Source organism: Solea senegalensis, linkage group LG3, assembly GCF_019176455.1.
Source record: "Solea senegalensis isolate Sse05_10M linkage group LG3, IFAPA_SoseM_1, whole genome shotgun sequence".
NCBI classification, from domain to species: Eukaryota; Metazoa; Chordata; class Actinopteri; order Pleuronectiformes; family Soleidae; genus Solea; species Solea senegalensis.
In genome coordinates, this window is record NC_058023.1 from 17,862,627 (window position 1) to 17,888,309 (window position 25,683).

General features: G+C 39.1%; 1 protein-coding gene across 2 annotated transcripts in view; it reads right to left on the minus strand.

The window, feature by feature from the left end:
- LOC122765833 (pleckstrin homology domain-containing family A member 5-like) overlaps positions 1 to 25,683 on the minus strand; it is a 138,727-nt gene that overhangs the window by 52,227 nt on the left and 60,817 nt on the right. Inside the window, exons 2-3 of one of the 2 annotated variants that reach the window (XM_044020270.1) lie at positions 15,671 to 15,754; positions 11,103 to 11,156 (exon numbers count right to left, since the gene is read on the minus strand). In XM_044020270.1, the coding sequence (XP_043876205.1) occupies positions 11,103 to 11,156; positions 15,671 to 15,754 (138 nt within the window). The remainder of the gene's footprint in view (positions 1 to 11,102; positions 11,157 to 15,670; positions 15,755 to 25,683) is intronic. The other variant, XM_044020271.1, reaches the window with a different exon arrangement.

Here is a 25,683-nt window from a genome sequence, read left to right on the forward strand (position 1 = left end):
GTCTTTTTCATTTTTTTCTTTTTCATATTTGTCTAATGTATAGATTTGTGCTAATCGTTCTGTACCATCCACCTGCCCAGGGACAACAGATGTGAATCAGTCACTCCAATCTGGCATGTTTACACATTGATGTTCATTTGTATGCAATGTACCTAATTCTTAAAAACAAAAGAAGGAAGAAAAAAAAAATCAACACTTTCAGCTCAGGTTCAGTTCTTTTTTTTTGAAAAGACATAAAAAGAACCAAATATTCAACAGGGTGACAATGCTAAATAAATCAATGAATACAAAGTCCTGTGTTAAATCAAAAGCCCAAATTTTAATAACAAGGATATAAAAATAAATAATAGACAGGAAATATCTCTTTCTCTATGGTTTTGACTGTGATTAAGGCTTGAGGCTGAAACTCGTCGAGTACACATTTGTTTTAAACAGTTTTAAATAAGCATTTCGACACTTAAAAAAAAGAGTGCCTTGGGACTTCTAAGAAAGCAAATTGTTGTCAATTCAACACAACAGGTACCAGGTAGTGTTCTCGGGAAAGTTAGGTTTCTCCATACTTTCCCTGTTTTCACACATACATGGCTGCAGTTCCCTTACTGGGGGTCCTTCTGGTCTGACATCCCACTTGTGCAGCTGATTCCACATTATAATATAATCCAATATATTGTCCTACCTGAAGCATACACGCGTATACAGCCCACGTGGTCACACAAAGTTGGCATATGGTCCAGACATATTGTCACAGACAAGGTAAATGGTCTGCATTTATATAGCACTTTTATAGACTTGACGACACATCTTTCATACCCATTCACTATATGGTATATTGTGTCATCATTATTATTATATGATTAAAATTGATATTAGTAAAATATTTTGCAACTACTGACAGTATAAATTATTTTGTATACTATAAAAATGACCAGGATCGATTCAGAACTGTCCTGACTGAACTTAATGCAACACTTTAATCTGCTTTCTTCTGTCTCTATCTCAGCCCTACCTCTTCCCTTTCCTCTCCCCCTTTCTGCCCACTGTATCCATAGCAATCTCTGACTCCATCCAGCCAATTAACTGGCAAACCAAGGCCATTAAAGAGAATGTGAGGGAGAGTTAAGGTAAAGCAGTGACAGAAACAGAGAAACAGATGAGTCAGAAAAATGGAGATAAAGAAGAAGTTGTCCCATGAATCACAGCTATTATCCTATGAAAGCCACCTCTTACACACACCTATACATTCAGAAGCTTTAAATGACCTGCCAACTTGACCTGATGAATGTAACAAGCTCAATGTTCTTTATTTTTTTGTCCTCAGTCGAACAGAGGGACAAGAGATCATTTTAGAAAAGAAGGTTTAAGGTCCAAGAGTCTAAGTAAAACCCCCACAACCTGCTCCCAACATCAACTGTCTGTTAACAGTCCATGAGCAAAACATGGTGTTTTCAGAGATTGGTACTGTCTTGTGTTTCCTGTTAGTGGAAGTCCAAATTGTATTCAGCTACATCCATTTTATTGTAATTGACAGCTGACACTTCAGAGTGGTGGCATGTTAGTAATGCTCAGTGCCTGTAGTCAGTCAAGTGTTTATAATGTATAATAGTGTTTTTTTTTCCTGTAGAGTTGTGGTCAGGTCTTATGAACTAAAACTGAAAGACAGTATCAGTTTATCAACATTTTAACCATAGCATACTTTATGTTTTAACTCAAGACTTATGAACTGCAACATCCCAGATCACTTTTTTTTCTGGGAACATAACCTGTCATTGTCCACTTAATTCAATTCACTTAAGTCCAGTTTGTCAGGCGGCTTTGTCACCCGACCAGCTCTCATAATTGTCACTATGGGTCGGAGGAGGCTTCTGTTTCTCCTGTGAGAGTTTCTCCTTTTATCATATAAGACCTCGGAGTATTGATGATCCGACAACTGCTCCTGTGGTTCTTTCAGTGGCAATCCAGCAGTCAGTTCTGGGAGAGGTCTTGAGCGGTGTCTCAGGTTGCAGTTTGCTGCCTGCCTACGCCTTCCTTCTTCCTCCTTCTCGTGAAAGGCCTGCAGGTCTGGCCACTTAGGATCCAGCTTGGTTGTTTCTTTTCATCAGCTGTTATCACTGTCTTTTTTCCACAAGTCCTTGATGGTGCAGCGCGTTCCTCCCTGTTCGCTTAAGGGTAGCGGGGGAAACCTCGACACCTCTGTCACCTCAGCCAAAGTGCTTTTGAGCTCTGCTATCTCAATGTATCTTGAGAAATAGTCTATGATCAACAGGTAATCTCTGTTGGACCACTCGAGTAGATCCATGGTGGGTATGGATCTACTCTAGTGGTCCAACAGAGACTACCTGTTGATCATAGACTATTTCTGCCACGGGCGGTCTGGAAGGGGAGTGGGCACCAGTGGTTCTTTGATCTGTGTCCTGTGTTTTTGACATAGTTCACACCTTTCCACCTTTTGTCCTATCTGGGCGGAAATGCCGGGCCACTGGACAGATTCTTTGGCTCTTGCTCTGCATTTCAAGATCCCCTGATGTCCACATCTGTTCGTAAGGGGGGTGGAATAACAAGTGTCTCTTCTTTCATAAGGAGGCTTATGTGCAGGTGATGTGGAGATCTGTTCTGTCCCGCCAGTATGCGCTGATGTGTGGGTTAGCCTCACAGTTCTCTGGCCACCCTGTGAGACAGTGTTCTGTCACTATATCTTCTTTCTTTTTGATCTCCTCCAGCCTTTTCTCTGTAGCTGGGAGAGAAGATCCACAAAAACCTCAACCTCTTCTCTCCAGCTGTAGATCACCTGCTGTAGGCGGACCCTCCAGCGAAGCTCTGGAGAGCGCATCTACCGTGATAAGTTGCTTCCCCGGAACATGGACGATGGTGTAGGAGAACTGCAGCAACCGCAGACTAAACCTCAAGATCTGCGTCAGGAGGTCTTCTAACCCTCTTGTGCTCAGCAGTGGAACCAATGGCTTATGGTCTGTCTGTAGCATGAAATGCAGACCTAACAGGTAAGATGCAAGTCTCCCACAACGCCTCCTTTCCAATTTCCACGTAGCGCTTCTCAGTGTCTGTTAATCCTCCAGAAATGTATGTGCATTTCTGTTTCCTCTCTTTTTTCTTTGTGTTGATGTTGTCCATGTTCACTTTGATGTCCCCCATTATGTCACTGTGGAGCATAGTCTGCTGTTTCTTTTTCGCTATGTCTGAATTTTGTATTGCTTTAGCAAGTGCCAGGTCAGAGTCCATTTGTAGCTGTTGAGACAATCTTTTGTCTCTTATCCCAAATACGATCCCTTATGAGCTTCTCTTTCAGTACTCCAAAGCCATGATTTTCAGCAAGTTTGTGCACTGCTGTGATATAAGCTCCACAGTCTCTCCGTCATGCTGACGTCTGCTGTTGAACTGTGCTCTTTCGAAAATTATATTGTGCTTTCCGATGCTCAGATGCTGTTTTGACAGCCTTATATTTCTTTCTTTTTTTTTTCTGACACCATAATAACGCAGGACACCGCTGGGTTGCTTCGAGTCGTATCTCGGTTTACTGTTTACCCGGTAGACATGTTACACGCATAGCCTTGTGGGAACTAAGCAAAAAGCCGTTTGTTACTTTTAAATATAATTGAAATTTACTGAAGAAAAAATACGACAGCCCGATTTCTCTCTCTCTTTTTCTCTTGCTCTATCTCGCTTGCTCTCAAATCTAGGTCAAATCAAGACCACAGTGTTGTGATAATTCCCCAGTGGTCCAGTACAAGAACCTTCATATAAAACTTGTAATAATGTAATGGATATAATTGATTATATTCTAAAATATGTTCTGTATCTGTTTTTACAAACATATTCCATCTCTTAATCATCCTGGTCACATGGCTTAGCTGTTTAGTGTAACTATTGTCTGAGTGCTACAGGATGTCATTGTAGGGTTACATTTTTATTTCAGGGTTCCCACACCTTGTGCATCTTAAAGTCACGCGTAATGACAATAAAAACTGGTCAGCATCACATTTTTCATTTGACCTGGAAGTGAAGGTCGTTTAAACACATTACCAGAGGCCAAAAACCTGTTCATGGGTTTAAACAGGTTTATTTTTACTTCACTAGTGTGAGTGGTGTTTTGGCCTTAGAAAAACTCAGATGATGTGCCTTCTGGTATTTACTGCAGAATATGACACTGTATTCAAAGGTGTTGCTCTTTACATATGTCTGTGTTTTTTAACCTCACTGCAAACTTACAATCTCACCAGCACAACGCCTGAGAGTAAGAACACATGCATTTTTAAATCATCCATTCATACACAAAGCTCTGCGATACTTGAAATTGTATCAACAGAGACCATTTACACACAACCAAACACTTCTTTTCAATCCTCCCCACCGTCTCGTTGTATTAGAATTTTCATCTTTCAGTCACACAGTCATGAACCTTTTCTCCATAATGCCTTTCTTTTTCCCTGTTTATTCGTACTTCTGTGACTTGCTGATGAAACAGTTTTGTGCGAGTGCTGCTGCTGCGGCGGCGGCAGGCTCTTACTCAGCCATATAAGCTCGGCCGGATCTAAGGACAGCCCATGATCCACTTTTCTTTCTACATTGTGTTCTTCTCCTGCACTATGAGCACCAGTGTTACCGATGACAGCACTATCAGCATGACCATCACATTTTTTAAGGGGTTGATCACACACATACACATGACAACAGACATCACCACCTCAAAACCCCCACGCAAAAGCCAGTAATGGGAAAAAAAAGGGTTCCAGCAGATGTTTTTCTCTTGCCTTAGATTAGTTTTTTGATGAGAAGGGAAAAAAAATCACAATAAATGTTGCGTTGTAGAAGATGAGATCTATGAGTGCTGCTACTCACTGATCCATGTCAATAAGTAGAACATATTTTTAAATTTTAATATCCAAGCTAGGATTTCTTGTGCAGAAATGTTCTTACCTTGCTCACCACCTTGCATATACTAGTGTATCATGAAGAAAGTGGTGAGGTGAACCGAAGATGTTAGAGAAGAGATCGCTATAATAAATAATGGATCTGTTGAGACCCGAGTTAACAAAAGCTTCCATCGGTGCTATCAACCGACAAGCTGCCGGTGGAAACTGTTGGCACTACTCTTGTTCAACATTTACATAAAACCAAAAAGGTTAGTCATTCTCATAATTCACTGTATTATGGTGGCTCACTGACACGAGTCTGACTTCATTTGGAGAATAATGTCGCCCAAGCATAGTCTCTCAACTGTGCTGTTTTGAACAATAAGTGTCCTTTGTAATGGGTAATAATGTGTGGCCAACACACTCACATTGAGAGACATAGTAGAAAACATTACTGGAGTGCAAGTTTAGCATATGGATATTTGTCCATTTCCACATCACTAACTAAGTTTGAATTGAACTTTTTCATACTTCATTTACTGTGAACTTACTGTTTGTGACGTTTCCTGCAAATAATGCAAAACAAAGTCAGCTACAAGATGAGGGATTAGTGAGAGTACCTTAACATCATTTTTAAAAAAGTAGGGCAAACTCTATTATTAACTGTGATGCAGAAACAATGTTAAGTAAGGTTGATTAATAATTCAAATACATCTTATTACAAATGTTTTACTCTATTACTATTCTACAATATAAAAGTATGTCTGGTGTTATATTATTTAAGTTCTATATAATTTCAGTAAGTCTTTGTTACACATGTATGCTGCTATGAGTTACAGAATGAACCACCAATCATCAGTTTGAATTTCACAATGAGAACAGCATATATATTTATTTACTATGCAGATGATACACTGCTATTTGCAGTAGATAGCCAACTAATAAGATGCTGACACAACAGGATGTTATGTTATGTATACTACTACTACTACTACTAATAATAATAATAATAATAAGCACCTTTCCAACACTCAAGGACACTTTACAAAGACTTATAGGGTTAGGGTTAGAATCTGTACAACACAACAGTTATCTGTGGACATGATACTGAATACCTGTTGATTGAGAGTCAACAATAGACTATCAAAATAAAGTGTTACTGACTTATCTACCAATGATTAAGTGAAATGGCATTTGTATGAGCAACATAATTATAACATAGTAACACAGTAATTACTTGATTTTTCAGCACTTTTCTGTGTAACAAACAATGAGGCCTTTGACTGTTATCATAAAATACACTTACAACGCTGTGAAATTAAAAACAAAAGCCTATCTCTAAAGTAATGTAATGCTGATTAATACTTATACTAATTTCTTGGGTGAATCAGGTTGGCCTAAGTCATAAAAATCCTATAGAGAATATTTTTTTCACTCATGACTCAATCAGTGAAATTCACAGTGAGACAGATCAAAGCAGTAACAGGTTATCGGTAAAGCAAGCGACTGCTGAAGGCAGCAGAGTGAAAACGTCCATGGCATTTGTGATGTGTGTTGCAATGTGTGCTCATCAGTGATGCATGCAGAGTCTGAAATAAAACCCGTTGTAAGCGGCTGAAACAGGAAGAAAAGGAGAAAAGATTCAGACACAAAAGAATGAAGTCTTGAAAGATAGAGGAACTGAGCTGAATGTAAAGGTGGATGATGTGTGCGAGAGCTCTAATATTAAACGGTTATAATGTAGTGACACACAGTCAAATGAGAGGATCGACATCATCTTTGTTTCCAGTTCAGAGCGAAGTGTAGGGCAAGTTAACAGAGTTTATTACAATTAAGATGGTGATAGATGTTTTGAACTTTAGAACATTGAGTCCTTAATTATAAAAACTGCATATACAATGGAGCAAATCAAACAGAGAAGTCTTCATTTAAGTTGAAGCAAAAAAGAAGCATGACTTTGTTTGTTTGTTTCATTTGTACTTGGATTTTCCTTACACATGAACGCACCCTGAACTAGGATTTCCAAATCAGAAACCTGGAGCAACCCCAACATGGTACTCCAAGATAGCTGCCACCACACAAACACTGCTGTTTGTGTTATCCACTGTTACTGCTAACAATGGCTAGCCTGAGATATGGCTTCATTTCCAGCTTCTCAACTGCAAAGCCGTGAACTCCCAGTTCAGAGTTCAAATGTAAATAGAACCTAGCATGTTGCTGAATCAGTCATCTCCATTCTAAAGCTGGTACACACTTTAAGATCTGGTTTTTGCAGATTTTACCCCCAATTCACTGTTCACCAGTCTTTCAGTTGTCATAAAACCAGTGGGTTAGTGTGTACTCAAAGTCTTTTCACAATTGTCAAAAGTTGTGTTGTGTGTCCCCAGCTGCCATTGACGTTTTGAGACACAGAGGAAGGTAAAACAGTGTTTTTGTGACATGTGATGCTCCTGTTCTGAATGTGTTTTATGAGTTATAGCAAGAGAGTATCTGTAACGTGATTTAAGTCAGATCATCAGTTTAGCATTTCCTTATGATTTATTGATTTTATACACTTATACTTTTATTTTACTTTGCTTAATTGTCTTTAAGCTCTTACGATGTTCCCTGGAGGAAGAGGCTTATGTACGGTGGCCTACAGTGGCAAATGCACTGCAACGATCCAAACCACATGCAGAAGGAGAAACGAGATGCATATTCACAAACGATGCAGATTCAAAAGCACAAACGAAAACAAAAACAAATGCAACGTGAGAAACGTGCTGCAAAAGAAACAATGATCTGCAGAAAGCCAAAACTCATGCATCAACAGAAACACTCTGCAAGACCTGAAAACACACACTATGACAAGCCGTTATGATACTTTGCATTCTTATTTTATTAAAAGACCTGGTCAAGTTGAACTAGAAGATACACGTTCTCTGGAACCAGCAGTTTTTATGATCAGTGTTTTAATTTGGCAGTAGTTTGCTCTGGGCGTGGTGAGATTTTGTCCACTAGTGTGTCCACTTTTTGTTAACACAATCTCACAATATAGTAGCGAAGACAAAGAAACAGGGATTAACAACACTACCGTTTGCATGTCACCTCCATGAAGAACGAACAGCCAGATAGACAATAAGGTGAACTTAGAAAAAGTGTCTCAGAACGCATTTGTTTCCATGCCTGAGCGTATGTATTTTTTTAGACCATCCCTTTTAACCTCCATTAAATGTGTATGTACACTACACTGATACATCTTAAATATGTATTACAAATATATATTTTTTTTAATTATAGATTTATTCTGGTATTGCAGTGTTAGATTTGCTCTTTGGTGATTGTAATGAATGTAAATTAAAAAAAATGAAATCACATCCTGATGGTTCTGCTTGCATGTTTAATACCACAAGACCCAAGACCACCATCTTTATCACAAGTAAGAGCAGATGTCATTTAACTTCTTTGGCGGTAGCTCCGCATATTTATGGGTACAGAACTGATTAAAAAGGTGGATAAGCAAAAACATTGAGCTACCATAAAAATAACAATGTTTTCTGGTTTACAAAAGAGAGCTATATGCATATGAATATACATCACAGAGCTAATAGAAAGAGCTACAGAGCAAAGAAGAAGCAAATGTTTAATTACAGAGAGATGCCGTTCTGAGGCGATACATGCACAAAACCACCATCTTTATGAAAAATAGAATCCTCCCACCCAACATAACAGTGTGTCTCTCAGTCATCGCTGTCAATATCTGGTATTGACAGTGATATAAATCTCATATATCATCGTTTAGTTTCTTTGGAAACATTTGCACATTTTTGGCACCAACATAAATACATGTCCAAGACAGCCCTGCATCTTCCTGTTCAATGTGTCCTGCCTGTAACATACAAATACAGTAAAAGATGATCAGAAAGATATGCATAAACAAAATATTCACGCTGGCAATAAATGTTATTGCAGTTATTTTATCCTCTCACAGAGTATCTTGTAACTGATATCAAAAGTTGTTTCATTTCTGAAAAGCAAACACATGTATCATAAAGAAAATACATCTATTTCAAGTGTTTGACAAAATGAAAACATTAACTGTGCCAGAGGCTGTGCAGTAATGACTGTGTCTACAGAACAATATGTAATGTTTACTTTTAGTAATGTTAGGAAGTTTACCTACCTGCTGGCAATGTTTCTGCTTGTGACACATGGACCTTCCGGCATTCTCCTGCCACAGTGATGTACTTTTAGTTTTCAGGCAGATTATACGCAGGATATGAAGCACAGGACCAGCAAAAACAACTGGCAGGCCTGTTCTGGACCCGAGTTCCTTCCTGGAAGCGTCCTTTGTGCTGGAGCTACACGATGGCACAGCCTCACTGGTGAAAGCCAGTTTCTTTGGGAACAATCTCAAACTCAATTGCGATGCAATGTTTGTATGATTCTGCCCATTGACTGACTCTCACCCTGCAATCCAAGGCACAGTATTCCATCATGTACCTGTAAAAGCATGCGTCTTTTAATTTTTCACCGATGATGAATTTGTGTAGCATTGTTGTTAATCCCTTCCGATCACTTTCTGGAGACAATTTGAGTATTTTTCTTGTCTTTGCTACTATTTTGCAAGATCGGATTGTTTTTGTGGAAAAATGCTCACTATACCCAGAGCAAACTACTGCCGGATTGAAACACTGATCGTCCTCTTGTTCAACATGACCAGGTCTATAAATCAATTAAGTAATCCCCGTGTGTCGTAACGGCTGGTTGTAGAGCTGCAAGACAGTGTCCCTACAGGCCTAGAGCACTTCCGTGATTGAATATGCTGGTTTTCTCTCCTGCATTTGTTTTTGGTTTCGTTTTTGGTTTTGAATCCCCATTGTTCGTGAATATGCAGCACGTTTCTCTTCTGCATGTGTTTTGGGTCGTTGCAGTGCCTCCGCACCTGACGACCACCATACTTATACATCACCGATTAAGCTTTCTATTACTAGAATGGGGTAGTATTTTTGGAAAATTGTGCAGTTTCCCCTGAGTTGAGAAATATCTTCTCTCTTTTCTTTGTTACGTGCTCACCAGTGACACGTTCCTGTTAGCGTAACTGTTAGCATAGATGGCGGACACTGTTTACATTCTGGGAATGAGGTCACGTCCCACTATGAGTGGGTCTAAAAAGTGCGAAATTAGCGTTTCAAGCCTCGGACCAAGTGTGGTTGGGAAGCACAATTTTTCATTGGAAACATAAGTATGCAACTAAAACAAATATTTATAAATAAATAACTTTATATACTTATCCTTCATGAACAGAAACACAATATGCACAATCTGGCTGATTTGTCTGGCTTTGGTTGCTTTCGTAAGGTAAGTACGGTGATTATATGCGAATACAAACACACTAATAGGTAGTTTACTCAATATCTGGTGATAAATGTTGCTAAATGTTAGACAGTAGGCCTTTAAATATGTAATGAATAGCATTTCTGCACCCTTCAAATCCATATAAATCTGTATTTGTATTGAAAGTAAAAGACTGTTTCATCCATTGCCTTTTAATGACATCACTTTTGTGGAGCTGCTGCTGTTTTAATAGGGTTTGCCTTTGAAAAATCACCATAAATAATAAACACTGCTAGTCTGAACTCAATAAAATCCTAGAACTCTTCAGTGTGAAGCCACTAATCGGCAGGTCTTGCAAATATTTCACGATAGAAGCCATGTTGAAAAAAAAGAATGGTTACAGGAAACAGAAATGCTAGAGTGCTTTTACTGTGAAACTGGAGATAAAGCTGATCAGTGGACCTAACAGCCATTGTTGCAGCAGCAGTTACAGCTTGGTGTCACTTGGTGTTGTTGTGTGGTGAATGCAACTTTTAAGAAAAGCTGGAATATAAAGCAACTTGGAGAAAAGACTGAGAGGATCAGTCACTTCATCAGGAAGTGATGCAAAGCTCATGATCCCCCACTGCTCCCAGATGTCATCAAACTAGCTCTTTTGTTATTGTTTTGAATGAGGGAGAGAAGCCTGGTGGTAGAAAGTACATAGTTCAAGGCAAACTCCTCAAACAAGAACCTTGTCAAAGCTGCTTTTCATATCACATCATCAGCAAGCATTCATATTGATCCTCTCATTTGAGTTGAAGTCATGTTTTTCATAGACCGGGAGCTGCAGCATGCAATATGGGTTTTAGTCACTTTGGCGTTAGTGTTATTGGAAGGTGAAGCTGCAGCAGCTCCTGCAGTGATGTGAACGATCATTACCTGGTGGGAGCCTCTATGGGCCCGTCAGGGTGGATACGCTTTCCACAATTCATGCTGGAAACAGAACAAAGGAGGCAGAAAAATGACAAAAAAATAATAACTCAAATCTTAATAATCATCATGTCACTTGAATATAATAATGACAGAAATCATATCAGGATGGCAAACATAAACCAGTTACATAATGAACGTTGAACTCATAAGTTTTTCTTGATTGTGTAAATGATCATGGAAGTGGATGCAGGAAACGTTTCTGGAAAACAGAAAAACTCTTTGTTCTGCCAGTGTCTCCCGCCACGCTGACTACTGATCATTCATTTAGAAAATACCCAGTCTTGACTTTGATCAGTCCACCGGTGTTCTGAGCCTCTCGTTGGTCCAACATCACTATAACACTGATTCCCTCAGATGCTCAGTTTGGGGTGTCTGTTATCAGGCACTATAGAACCAATGTGCCATGCCCAAGCCTAAGAACTAAGAAGGATTTATGATTGTTTGATGATCTGTGTTCCAAGTTTTGTGAGAATCAGACTTGCCTAAAGGCCCCAAACATGTCTCTACACACCTGCATAAACCAAATAAATATCAAATGCAACGCAGTGCAGCTCACGGTCTCTCTTAAAGAAGAAAAGCAGGGGTGACCAATATCTTTTTTTTCTCGTTATTATAAATCAACACTGTAGAAAGGAAATACACTTCTTAGCCAAGAATACAAGGATCAATGTTGCAAATGGCAGCCATTTTCAGTGAGAGTGAAAATCAGTATCTCAAGCTGATTCCCAGCAACGACAACACGTTAGCATCCAGACTGATTCCGCATCGTAAGAGCTCTGCATCCATACTACAATTGGAGCTTTTCCATTATACATTTCTAGCACTACTTGTCTTGTTTTTTTAGGACCTGGAGAGTGTCATCACTGGAAGAGTCATCTGACACAAGAATCAAACTGAACAATGCCGTATTGTAGATCAGTTAACGAGACTTAAAAATCCCAAAACATGCGTTAATCTCCAACGTTTAGCAAAGAAAATAAAAAAAAATAGTGACAGCACTTCAGAAAGCCGGCAAAGGTGAGCCTAATCACAACCTGTACAACCGTATTTCAGTTCAGTGACGGAGTCAGATGGAGTCTGTGTTCTGGTCATGCAGGAAGTACTGAATGATTCGGAATCTTAATGATGGTAAACTAATGATTCAGTACACTGAACAAACTGCTGCAAGTTGCTAGTCGCTAGTCTGTGTGTTTGGGTCACGTATTAACAATATCATGGCAGTTTCATGCAGCCGCGCTGTGACGACCCCGCCCACATTGAGGAGGTACTATGAAGTAATGGAAAACAGTGTGCAATCACAATCGGTCAATATACTGTATTTCCTGATTCTGCTGTTACAAAGCAGGTGCCTGGTTATGTAGGTTGTCATATTTCTTATTGGCTCAATAACTGACCCTTTCGCTGGTAGGAAAGTGGAGAATCTGTGGAGAACACTGCAGTCAGTGCCAAGTCTTGCATTAATCATACAGTATGTGCCGCTTTTCAACCCAAAGATATTTCACTTTCAGCCATCATCTCTGTGCCAGTCAGTGTAAAACAGGGAGGAAGCATCACTGCAGTTACATCTGCAGTAACACCTTTCCCCTGTTACTTTCTCACCTTTACTCTGCTTGAGTTTAAAAATACACAAACCATGCTCACCCGATTTACATAACACACACACGCACATACACACACACACAGTAGTGTGTAGCAGTGTGGCAGCGTCGATAATTGGGATGGGAGATAAATCACAAGAGTGTGAACGTGAAAAGGAGACAGAGAGAGTGTGACAGAGAGAGAGAGGCAGACTGAGAGTGCAGCTGCACTGAACTTGTTAGCTGTAAAAGTGAGTGTGTCTGTATCTCAGCTGCACATTCACAGACTAGGCTGAAACAAATTGAAATAGCATGGTGATGTCTCTTTTGGAGGTAGAGCGTGTAATTGCAGCATTTTGTTTGTCTCTACCGCCTTAAATTTCATTTTCAGCACCATATTCCTGACTTTTTGTTGCCTTATTGTAGTTTGTCTCCTGTGGAGTAAGAAATAGTTCAATTGTGAGATTTGTGTGTGTGTCTTTTGCAGAATGGATCCCATTTCAGGGCTGATGGGTTGGGGGCATACAGTAGTCAGTCAACCTGAGAGCAGGGTGAGGGAGGGAGAGAAAATTCTGTGTAGGTTTGTGAAACTGCCATAAACACACCCTTACAGAGAGAGGAGTCCATGAGCTCCAGCAGATTAGTCCGTTGAATTATTTCTGGACAATTTTTTTGTGCAAATACAGTCTAACTTGAACATTATCCAGATTTTGGATGAGGGAACTGACTTGGAACCTTTCTGTGTGGAGTTTGCACGTTTTCCCTGTGTCTCCAGTTTCCTCCCACCATCAAAACCATATATGAATGTTAGACACATTTGGTTATGTTGTTCCATTGTGGTGGTGCACTGAGCTCCAGTGCCTCAGATCAGCCCTCCATCTGACCTAGTAATTTCATATTTCAGTTGTGTAACGACAATCAAGGTGTGTTCCAGTGATGTATTGTGAATTTGGGGTTTGAAATACCTCTATTCTGATTTACCGCAGTGACACAAATTTACCACATTTAGCAGCATTAGACCAAAAGCCCTTTTCATCATGAGCTCAAAATGCTGATTTTCTCCATGGGGTTTGTTGTGGGAGAGGGAGCTGAAAAAGGCTGTCTATAAGTGAGATAAAACAGCAAGTCTGTGGATATCATATATTTAAACAGGCATGGGATTTTATTCAAAGAGCTTTTTGTTTAGTGGATAATTATTATTATTTTTTTTCTAGTGCATCTGCTGGCAGGCATGTTTTCCTGCTAGTTCTATAGGTGCAGGGGCACAGTCTAAAGTCAGCTGTATGTAAGTTGCGTATTATGTATCACTACTTCATGGAAAGACACTTTCCAAACTAACTGTGGTAGAATGTCGGTATATTCATTTTTATAGCCATTGGTGCTCTTTCAACATGCAACAAGCACAGACTGAGTTGTGAGTCTGTTGTGTGTCCTGTGCATCTCTCAGCAGCATGAACAGCAGCCGCCCTGGTCCACACTGTATGTAATCCACTGACAGTGTTTCACCAGAGAGATCAGACCTGACTGTAAGGGAGTTATTGTGTGAGCTTCCTGCAGGCAGTGGCTGAAAAGACAGCTGAGTGACTGTGGGTGTATGTTACCTGCCCAGCATAACTGTGTCACTTTGCAGATGCATGCAGTGTTACACAATGTTTTACCATAACTCCCTCTGACCAACAACTTGGTGTCTCTTGTCTTCTTCCTGGTCTCCTCATGCTGAGCTGTCTGCCTGCCTGTGTCTGTCCTTCCATGCTGATAATTACTTCCTTCTCCAGTGGTCTGCTAACTCCCACACTCACACTCGCATTTGGCAACTCTGGAGGATTAACCAGTGGAATTGTGTGTTTCACAAGATCTCATGTTCCTGAACAGACATGAATATCAAAGTGATCGCATTGTATTTTCATTTCATCATCAAAAATTTGTAATAATGATTTCTGCTTTTGTTGTTGTGTTTTCAGTTAATGCCGTGTTTTCTACTTTTGTCATTGCGTTGTGTTAATGTGTTTTAAGTTAATGTTTTTGTGTTTTCTGCTTTTGTTGTTGTCTTTTAAGTTAATGTTGTTGCGTTTTCTCCTTTTGTTGTTGTGTTTTAAGTTAATGTTGTTGTGTTTTCTCCTTTTGTTGTTGTATTTTAAGTTAATGTTGTTGTGTTTTTCTATTTGTGGTGGGGATTTGCACTTCAGGGTCTCTGTATCCAACTGAAAGTTGTTTAGCTGCACAGGTATCCTACAGCTGAAAGTCATTAAGTGTGAACTGCACAGTTATCCTTGAGACTGTAACAATGGGTTGTATGCAGGAATTATGACCCATAGGTAAGTCATTATAATAGACCTGTGTCCCCTTGCAGCAGTATTAATAAAAGCAATCTGGTACCTCGATGAGTTTTCCACCGGCAGTTCACTTAGTGGTTAAGGCACTTTGGTGTGATCGACACAGGTTCAGCTCCAATGTAAAACAATTATGACATTATATCATTGGCCCTAACCCTAACCTCACTAAAGCTTAGTAGTTGAGTTGAAAAATACAGATGTGCTAAAAACGTACCATTCGGTCATATCCTAAAAGCGCTACTTGTCATAGTGTGAACTGCACATTGATCCTCCAGCTGAAAGTCATGTAGTGTGAACTTCACAGTGATCCTACAACTCTAAAAACCATGGAGTGTGAACTCTGAACTTGGAAGTCTGGACTTAAGACAATGATCTGGTCTAAGTAGTAAGAATTCTGTGTACCCAGTCTCTTCCTCAATGCCTTCTGTCCTCATACAGTAGCACATATTCACAGTGTCACAGCTGTACACTGCAGCTGCAGCAGGCGTTCCATGAATGTATCAGTCTATTAAGAGTTCCTTTTGACTTTTTGCTTTCATAAATCAATGCAGAAATAAGAAGAAGATAATGCTGTTTGAGTTTATCACAGTGCACAGAGACTTACTGTTCGTTTACAACAAAGATGCAGTTGTCTTGGGAGGGAACTCCTGACACCGGGTGCTTACATGTCACCTTCCGCTCATTGTGGCTGCAGGGAAAGTCAGAGATAGACAGGAAGGAGACAAAAACAAGGGGAAGAGACCGTTAAATCATCGGAACAACAACACATTAGCAACAACATGATGACATAACATCATCTAAACTCTATGTTAAACATTTAAAGCAGCAAAAGGGTTAGTCAGTTCCCTGAGAGACAAGTTGTGAGTGTTGTCCTCACAACATCATCCACAATCATACATCTGAACAATCACACACCTGGAGCCGTGGGTGATGCTGAATTTCAGCATGATTATCCAGTCTGGTCTGAGTCGTGATAACAACAAGTCACTGCGGACGAGCACGAAGTTACTTTCATTCACATAAGTGTGACAAGTTCCCACAACAAAACAGTATCCAGAGTGGAGCACAGCAGTGTGGACAGTGTGGCAGAGAGAACAGCAGCACTACAGTTAAGTAAGACTCTCTCTTTTACTCTCTCTTTCTCTCTCTCACACACCCACACACACACACACACACACACAATGGCACTTCCTGCACACATTTTCCATCGTGCTTTCACCATCTTCCTTTAGATATATATGTATTGTACAATCACGTGGGTATATATATACGTATATATACATATATATATATATATATATATTTATAGATATATATATATCTATAAATATATATACATATGCAGTTTGAGCTACATTCACTCATTCACATACAGTCTTCCCGATACAGTGGTTCACCATCACATTGCATTTACACAGCTATAAGGTTTTGACAGTGTCTTTCTTCAGGACTCACATACGGACTGAAGCAAGTGGAGTTTGAACCACCAAAAACTCAAACAGAGATCATGGACATATTTAAGAATAAAAACTACTGTTGGTTTGAGTGTTCTGCTTCTTCAATGTGAAAATGTTCCAGTTCTTTCAAAGAAATCATTACAACTGAATCATTTGGTTTGTGGACAATACAAGACTTTCAAGGTCATCATTTCCAGGTTTAGAGTTTTTCAACATTTTCTGACATTTTATGGACGAAACAAGTAATAATTACTATAATTGACTCATTTGACTCAATTGATTCATTTTACAGATTAACAGATTACTATTATGAAAATAATCATTTGTTGTAGTCCTAGTTGTGATATTGGTATTATATTATTAATATTATTATTATATTAAAAAAGTGCTATTTGGTCAAAAATAAAGTCGGAATTCCTAGTTCTAGTTCTTCTGCAGTAGAACATGCTGACAATTTGGGAAATTATGAAAATAGACATTATATACGGCACATATACTGTGTGTGTGGACACTAGTGTGATTGACAGTTTGTATCATCCGATAGGAGGTGGTTGCACATGACGCCTCTGAACTTCCCATTGTGAAACATCAATACCATGATGGCCAAATCACTATTGCCACTTGGCTGTGATGAAGCGGGTTTTTTTGGAGCATTTTTTTCACTGAAAAAAAAAGCATCTACTGAATCAGAAATCGGACACATTTCATCTATTAAACACATTCCCCACGAGTGCTTGTATAGAGCTCCACACATCACGTGACGCTGGATTCAATCTGTCAGATTTCACTGTGCACTTCCATGGAGATCGACTGATATATCCCGGCATGCTTTTTTTTGAGTTGAGGTGGAGAGGGCACTACTCCAGACCTGCAGTATCCTGACATCTTATGGTGCTGCAGTAACTATTGTATCATTTCCTGTTTCAAACTTTTTCGTTTCGTTTTCGAAAGTCAAAAACTTTTTTGGCATATGCGCTGGGCGAGCAACTCCATAGGAATGAACGGAGCCAAAGGGGCGGTGCTCTATCCAGTCTCTTATAATACATTCATGGGTAACCCTAACCAGCAGACCACACCACACCCGCTGATAAACAAACTCTGGTCATTGGAGAGTCCATTTTAAGAAAGTTAGCAACACCAGCGACCATAGTTCAATGTATCCCTGGGGCCAGAGCGGGCTGCTAAAGATAAGCATAAATATGGTAAGATTCACATCGGCATTAACGACACCCAATTACGTCAAGCGTAGGTCACTAAAATAATGATGGAGTTAGTGTGTGCTTGTCCAAAGACAATGTTGGACTTAGTTGTCTCTGGGCCCCTAATTTGGGGGCCTAATGTGACCAACTGATGACATGACCAACTCCAGCCACCCAAATGATTTAATCAGAAAATAAATTAAAATCAACACAGACAATAAAAGGGAATTTCAAAATACTTCAATAACGTGAACTGTTGAATATCAGGTCACTTTTCACAAAGTCAGCCTTTGTCAATGATTTAATTGCAGATAATCCAGGTGACACAGGTGAGCAAACTCATGTTCCCCTCATCTCTGAGACCATAGTGAGGTTCCTTACAAATCGGGGTCTCTGGAGTGTGTTGGCAGCAGATGGAGGATGAGTATGTGTACTTTTTTTAACATTCACATCTGGGTCCAGCAGATGAGCAAGACCTGCGGGGAGTCAGGGAGAGAGTGGCAGGAGGCTAAGCAGACGTGTGGCTCCACGACTGGGGTTACTTTGCCATTCCAAGGGCCTAAAGCTAGAGACCGGGACAAAAAAAAGTATTTTTCCCTCTGTGGCTTCCTTACAACTCACTTTTGAGTCAAGATAACAAAGAAAGAAGCATCAGTCACATCCTGCATTGCTGTACCTGGAGTGAAGCGGAAGGAAGCGAGGCACATCTGCCTCTGATAACAAGACAGCACAGAAGCAGGAGTAGCATATCATAAAAAAATGACAAGCTAGTGAATTCATCAGTTTTCAACAGGCTTTCAGCTAACTTAAAGCAGCATTTCAAACCAGAGGCGTCATTACACTCAATTTCAGACACACAGCGAGACAAATCACAGCCTGATGTCGAGCAATAGGTCTCGATGTGAGTTGTGCCTGATCCAATTTTAACATCAGTCACATCTCTGCTGCTTCCCTGCAAAGCCTGACATCTCTCAGAGATTGCCTGAGTCACTCTGTGTCACCACAGACAAAGGTTCATTCATCCCATAATCAGCAGAAACCCGTTGAACATGAGCAGCAACAGGCAGCCGTAGGAAAAAAAAAATCTAATCATCTGCAGAATACCACTGTTTTGTGATTAGAGATGAGCACAGACAAATGTACTTTCATATGCAACAGATGACTCGAGGCAATCTTTCCACCCCCGAGACTGTCTACTCCCTTAAATACAAGTTTTATTCTAATGCTGCAAAAAACTAAATACTCTGATTTTAAAGCTACTTACTATAAACACAAACAACCATACAATTTCAATAAACCCTCCTTTATGTTATACACTGCACCTTAAATCATATCACATTCAATGATAATATTGAAGTTGTATAGAAATGTACCTGGTTTATTTTAGTGATGCAATGATTATTTGATTATTAAGTCATTACTGAATGAATCGTCAACAAACAGAGTTTTTTAATAATTAAAACAAGTTTTCTGATTTAAATTTTTGTAAATGTTTATATTTTCTGGTTTCCATTTGACAAAGAAATCATTAAAACTGAACAATTCTGTTTCATGGACACAACAAGACATCTGACAACATCATCATTCCAAGGATTGGGAAACACCAATCAACATTTTCTGACATTTTATGGACCAAATTAATTGAAACAACAATGGACGAAATATTCATTTATGAAAATAATAGTTTGTTGCGGCTCTAGTTTATTTGCATTACCATTAATGCTATGAAGACCTTAAGGCAGGTGATATTTTCAAAATGAAAGGTCATTATCTAATTATTTATCACAAACTGCATACTCTACCTACTGTTAATAAGTGTAGTAGTGTTTGTCTCACAGTTGATTGTTTCTTCCTTAAATAACATTGTCTGAAGCCTTTTCATTATTCATCCATCCATTATCTACGCTTTATCCTCAACTGATGTTGTCGTGGTACTAAAATATGATGACTGGAACAGCAACTGCAGTTGTGTCCTTGTCATTTGTAGTCACAGGGAGGTTAACTCTTTCTAAGCAGTCATTCATGGAACAAGATGAGTGACTGTTTTGTGAATGGCATTTTAAAATGGTGCACCTCTTTCAGACTTCAGTAGTTTAGAATTGTTCATGGAGTCTACTAACTCAAGACGTTGTGTGGCTCTTTGAGTTCAAGTTTTTAGGTATCATGGCATGCTGCTCTGTGTCATGTGACCTCAGTTTCCTTGAGTACATGTATGTCACAGTCCGGGGCTAGCGTGTACTGTGAAAATAATGTCCATACCAACTAAAAAGATGCAGAGGCATGTAGTGACCGAGATATAAATGGACCTAGTTTGTTTATTTACTTTGTTGGCACAAGGTGAGCTGAGGGGGAGGTGTGGAGTGTTTAGTGCTACGGGTTAGTTGTAGAAATTGTGAAAGAAGACACAGGAGGAGGACCAGAGATAGAGGATGTGCCAGCAGCATCATTTCATTCTCCTGTGTGGGAGCATTTCAGATTTTGTGTTACCTATGATGACAGAGGCAAAGAAGCGGTGGATAAAACGGCAACCGTATACGCAAGTGCTGGTGTAATGTTGCTTACACTAGCAGCAACAAGAAAAGTGACAAGAAAACCTATTCTTTTAAGATTTGACAGAACAGACAGTTTATATTGGTACCTAGAAGGCAAATAAATGAAAAGTATGTTAAAATGCAGCAATGTCTCCCCTCTTGCTATTAAAAAAATCCCTCTGATTCACGATTGTCACAGTGATGTGCCTAATCTTTCAACTTTTGCATGATTGCACGATATGTCCTTAAGAGTATCTGCGAAAAAGAAATCTGTAAAACCCTAACCCTAAGATCTGTTGCTGATGTATGGTATTTCTAGAGTGTATAACATTGGTTCATAACATGGTTGGTTCATGTTATGAACCAACCATGGATTTTGTGAACCGTTATAGTCCACCTGTCTTGGTCTTGGCCCTGTGCATTAACACATGTGTAGCACTAAAACAAACAGTCAGTGAACAATAGCTCAGCTAATTTTGTCCATGTGAAATGTCAGGTAATGTTTAATCAGTCCTCATTGTGGTCAAACGTGCTTTTGTTTTAAATGTCATGTGAACAGCATTTGCATGGTGACTCTCTCTCTACCTCTCTCTCCCTCCCTCTCTCTCTCTCCCTCTGTGTGTGCAGTGTGGCTGCCATTCACCCTCTGTCCCTCAGGCCAGGCCACTAACCTTTCAGAAAGGCCATCAGCATTGACAGCCCTCCTCCTCCCCTTTCTCTTCCTCCCTCAATTCCTTCCTCTCTTTCTAACTCTGGTTTTTTCTCCTCATATCTGTTCCTGTCCCAGTCATTTTCAGGTTCTCAATTATAGGTCAGCTCTTCAGCTCTTGATCCATTCTGACCTTTTCACTCACAACTTCCCTCCATTTCCTCCTACTCCTACTCTCCCTCACTTCTAATTCAGGGGAGGACAAACAAACACGATTAATCAATGGGATGGCACCTGAACACAAGTTTTCTGCTTGTAATGGAAGACATTTTCCCAGAGGAATCTATATACAATAACGTGACTTCACAAAGCGGATAACGTAGCTGTTGTTGTTGTTGTGGAAGCGGGGATGACTGCGATCAGACAGCAATCGGAAAATATGGTGTAAATACATGTGGTCAAGTGCCATCCGATCGCTATCTGATCACAGAAAACACATTCTAATGCCAGGTGTAAAGCATGTCTGTCAATAGTATATTTAATACTGTCACACATCTGCACACTAAATGACATTTAAATGAAGCAAAAATATAAGAACTGTCATTAATCTCTACTTTACTCTACTACATGTGTCTTATTCACATCTGCTCACTGTATCTTTTACCAATATAATACACCATCATATACAGCCTCTCTTGTCCACAGAAATATTAAAAACTTAATTCATGCTGGAGCATTATTGAATATGTGTGCATGACATTTAAAGCATATCAAAAGTTGTGGTATTGTAGAATGTGGTCAGGGATGACAGCTGAATATTGACAATATAAATGGATGATCCCTAATACCCCTAATAAAGCAAAACATCATCTAGATCTGCATCATGTATGTGATTGATTCTTTCATTGTATTTTATTAATTATTTTATTTAAGTACAATGCAGTTGAATATAGTTCCAAAACTATGCATGAAGTTGATGTGCTGAGTATAGCAATAACTTATTTACAACAAATTGTTCACTATGTAAAATACATTATAAAAGCTGCAAATGCATGGCAGTGTAACACAATAAAATGCACCACAGCAGACATATCATAAAACACACATACACATATAACAATTAACACATTTTAGCTGAAATTTTATAGCTGGTATTTTATAGTTACCATTAACTGAATTATGTACTAATGTTTGGATAAATATGGAGAGAGATTCAGGGGCAAGATTACTGACACATTTAAACATTCATTTAAGTAGAGAATTTGATAAAGCTGTCAAAACTTGGTGTTGAACACACTTTGTTTTTCTGAAGCTCCGCTAGGTGTTTTTGCTGTTTTGGAAGTCAGTGTGTGAAAAGCTTGTTGGCAGGTCATTTATAAACAGACTAAAGAGCAGTGGACCAAGGACTGAACTTTAGGGAATACCCATTCTGTTTAGTTAAGAATGATGCATTTTCTTGATTAACTTTCAGATCAGATGAGTTCTGAAAGAGATATGATTTTCTTTTTTTTGAATTTTTTTGAATTTTGTATATATAATTTTTGTGACATCATCAGTAGTAAATTCTGGGTGATCACCTACCCATAACAAAAAATGCAGATTGATTCATCAAAAACTGTAGACAGGAAGTAGCTAACAGAAGGACAAACTGACAGATACATACACTGTAAGTGATCATCATTCTCACTGCTTTTCCATATTTAATCAGTCTAAAAAAGTAGCGGTGAACAAAGTAGCCAGTCTCCAAGTCTACGTGTTAGGTTTCTTAGAGTTTCTCACAAATAGTCTTGACTTTTGTACGTACTGTAACATGAGGGTTCAATATGTGGCAGTTCAGATCACTCTTAATGGGAGGAAACAGCAGGGTGAAGACAGATAACTTTCTTAAGCAGCACTTCACTGTTCTCCATTACAGTTTAGAAGATGCAAATGTAAAGATTTAAATGTGTAAATATGTAAATAATAAGTGTGCAAACATAAATATGTAACTAGTTAATCATATAAATACTGTAAACACAGCTTTTTTGTAAATTGTAGTCAAATATGAATTTGCTTAACTTCTGAACCTTACAGTACCAACAACAACCCCGAGGACTGGAGCTACTCACAACAATGGCAACATCACTCACACTGCTATCAAACTCCTGCACTGGCTCCCATGTTGCTATTGGTAACTGTGACGGATGATGGGATTGTGATGGAGGTCCCTGGAGGTTGACGGTATCAGCCAGACGAGCATTCCACCAAAGAGACAATCCAAATAAATACAAGAGATAGGAAAACTGTGAGGAATAGAAGTCATCTCTTTCTGTCACTCCTTCCATTCTGTCCCATTACTGGATGTCTCCTCCACCACCATCATCATCATCATCATCGTCATCATCATGAAGGCCATGGACTCTCAGTGTTTAAAAGGCCAGTGATGTTATTTCCCCCCTGGCTTTTAGCTAATGCAAACTGCTGCTTGCATTACAGATAAGCAACTATTCACACTCACATTCAGAATATGCTATATTCACATAAAATCTCCATTTAAAACTAAATTTGAAACAGTCTGTGTTGTTAGGTCTAAATCAGTACGACACCAACAGCCGTCAGAGTAATCAAGACAGAGATATTTTAAATAATACTCATTAGACTGATTGGCACTGAATGAGAAGTACAGTTACATGACTTATTTATGACATAGCAATAAAATCTTTACCACTTAAAATCCCAGTGCATTAAATACTTGGCACAGGTCTGGCAGTGATATGTCTTCGACCTCATATTGTGTGTAGCAGTTGAACTCAGGATAACCACTTCATTTGACAGTGATGTATTAAGATATGAAATTGCTGCATGCAGCATCTTTGTTTCTATCTCGGCCGGCAGCATTATGTGCAGACACTACGAAAGAAAATAGGAGGTCCAATTGCAAATACTGGGCAATGCCATGTGGACCTGGGTGTACACAAACAGGCCAGAAAGCAAAATGCAAAGCAACACAATGTGTTGCTAAATTAAGCCACGGCGAAAAGCCCCAGCATTCTGATGAATTTACATTGACATCTGGTTTCAAGGAGAGCTGGAAAATAAGTGGTATTGCTGTTTGTCATGGTTCATTCACAAAATCCTCATCTCGTGGAGAGTGACTCGTGGTTCCAGAGGCACTTACCATGACTCTATTTATCAAAAAAACTTACATACAACTTTTCTCACTAGCAGCAGCGCATTCATCCTGTCATAGTGATGGAGATACATTGTTACATGTCCTGTTCTTCCTCCGGTGATGTGTAACTGGAAAATCTTCATCCAACTTCCACAGTATCAATCGAATCAAATGTTCGAGTCAAAGGTATTGGAAGTAAATATCTCACCATTTGATTTGATTTGATTCACAGGGCTCATATTTTATTATTGCAAATGGAAAAAGGTGTTGTTTGTGATTAATACAACATTCATTCAGTCTACAAGTAAGTTGTGAGGTGCACTCACATGTGCATGTGTATAATTTATGTATATGAATCACACTTCTGCAGAGTGTTTGTAGCAGCAGGGGCCAGACCACTAATAATTTTGGGTGCACTCTCCATTTAAAACCTGACAGAATGTGAACAAAACAAAACCAATCCATTTATGGAGCCCCTAAACAATTGAAATAATAAAAAATATGTTATGGTCAAAGTGTTAAAACATAACTATAAAGAAGCGATGAATATTCAATGTATTATTTGTTGAATATTCTATGAGAGCGAGATTCAACGCTTGAGAGCGAATGAAAATAACGCAGGGGTCACTGCATGCTGAGCTTAGAGGAACAGTTCTCATCAAAAGTGTGTAGCCATCTTCAACAGGGTGTGGCTGTGAGAGCGTAAACCATCACCACTCAAATAAAATAAAGGTTTTTGAATAACAAATCATACATTCAATGACAAACTGAATATCATTATCAAGAAATGCACGTTCAATTTTGGCCGTTCTTTTTCTTTTCTTGTCTGTAAAGTAGAGCTACCGCTATTCTTACTATTATTATATATTTTTTCATGAACTGATATATTTTTTTATTTTGCTGATATTAATGACAAAAAAGTGTTTCTACTGACGACAAACATGTTCTCTTTAATGATTTTATTTAAAAAAAAAACTTTTTATTGAAAAACCTTATTGTAATGGTGATGGTGTACGCACTCACAGCCATCTTAAATAGGGTGACTTCAACAATAATAATAATAACAATAATAATAATAATAATGATGATGATAATAATAATAACAACAACAATAATAATAATAATACTACATTTATAGCATGGTTTCTCATTTTCTGCAAGTTCACACAGTGTGCAATGATGATTCTCTTTAGGCACCTGTCTTAAGAAGTGGATGTGTGAAGTTTCCTGTTTATTATAATGTAGGAAGCAGTCCAAATAGTTGACTTCTCAGCTAGAAAGTACTATTTTGTGACTTTTCTACCCTCATTAGAGATGATCTTTTATAATAAAGGAGTAAGAGAGAATGATGCAGAAAAGATCCAGATGGTGGCTGTCATGCCAAACCCACATCCACTTAGCAGCTACAGCCGTTCCATGAATTGCCAGTATGCCCCCAATCCAAACTCCACCCCTGCCAACCCCTTTCTGCTGCACTCCTGTAAGCACATTCAGCCTTCGTTGACCTCTAAAATACAGCTTTTCGGCTGAATCCTGTGCTCGTTCACCTCACTGAGTGAAATGATGATGTGGGAAATTGGGAGCTGCTAACAGTGGCAGTCAACCTGCAGGAATGGAGGCACTGGTGGAG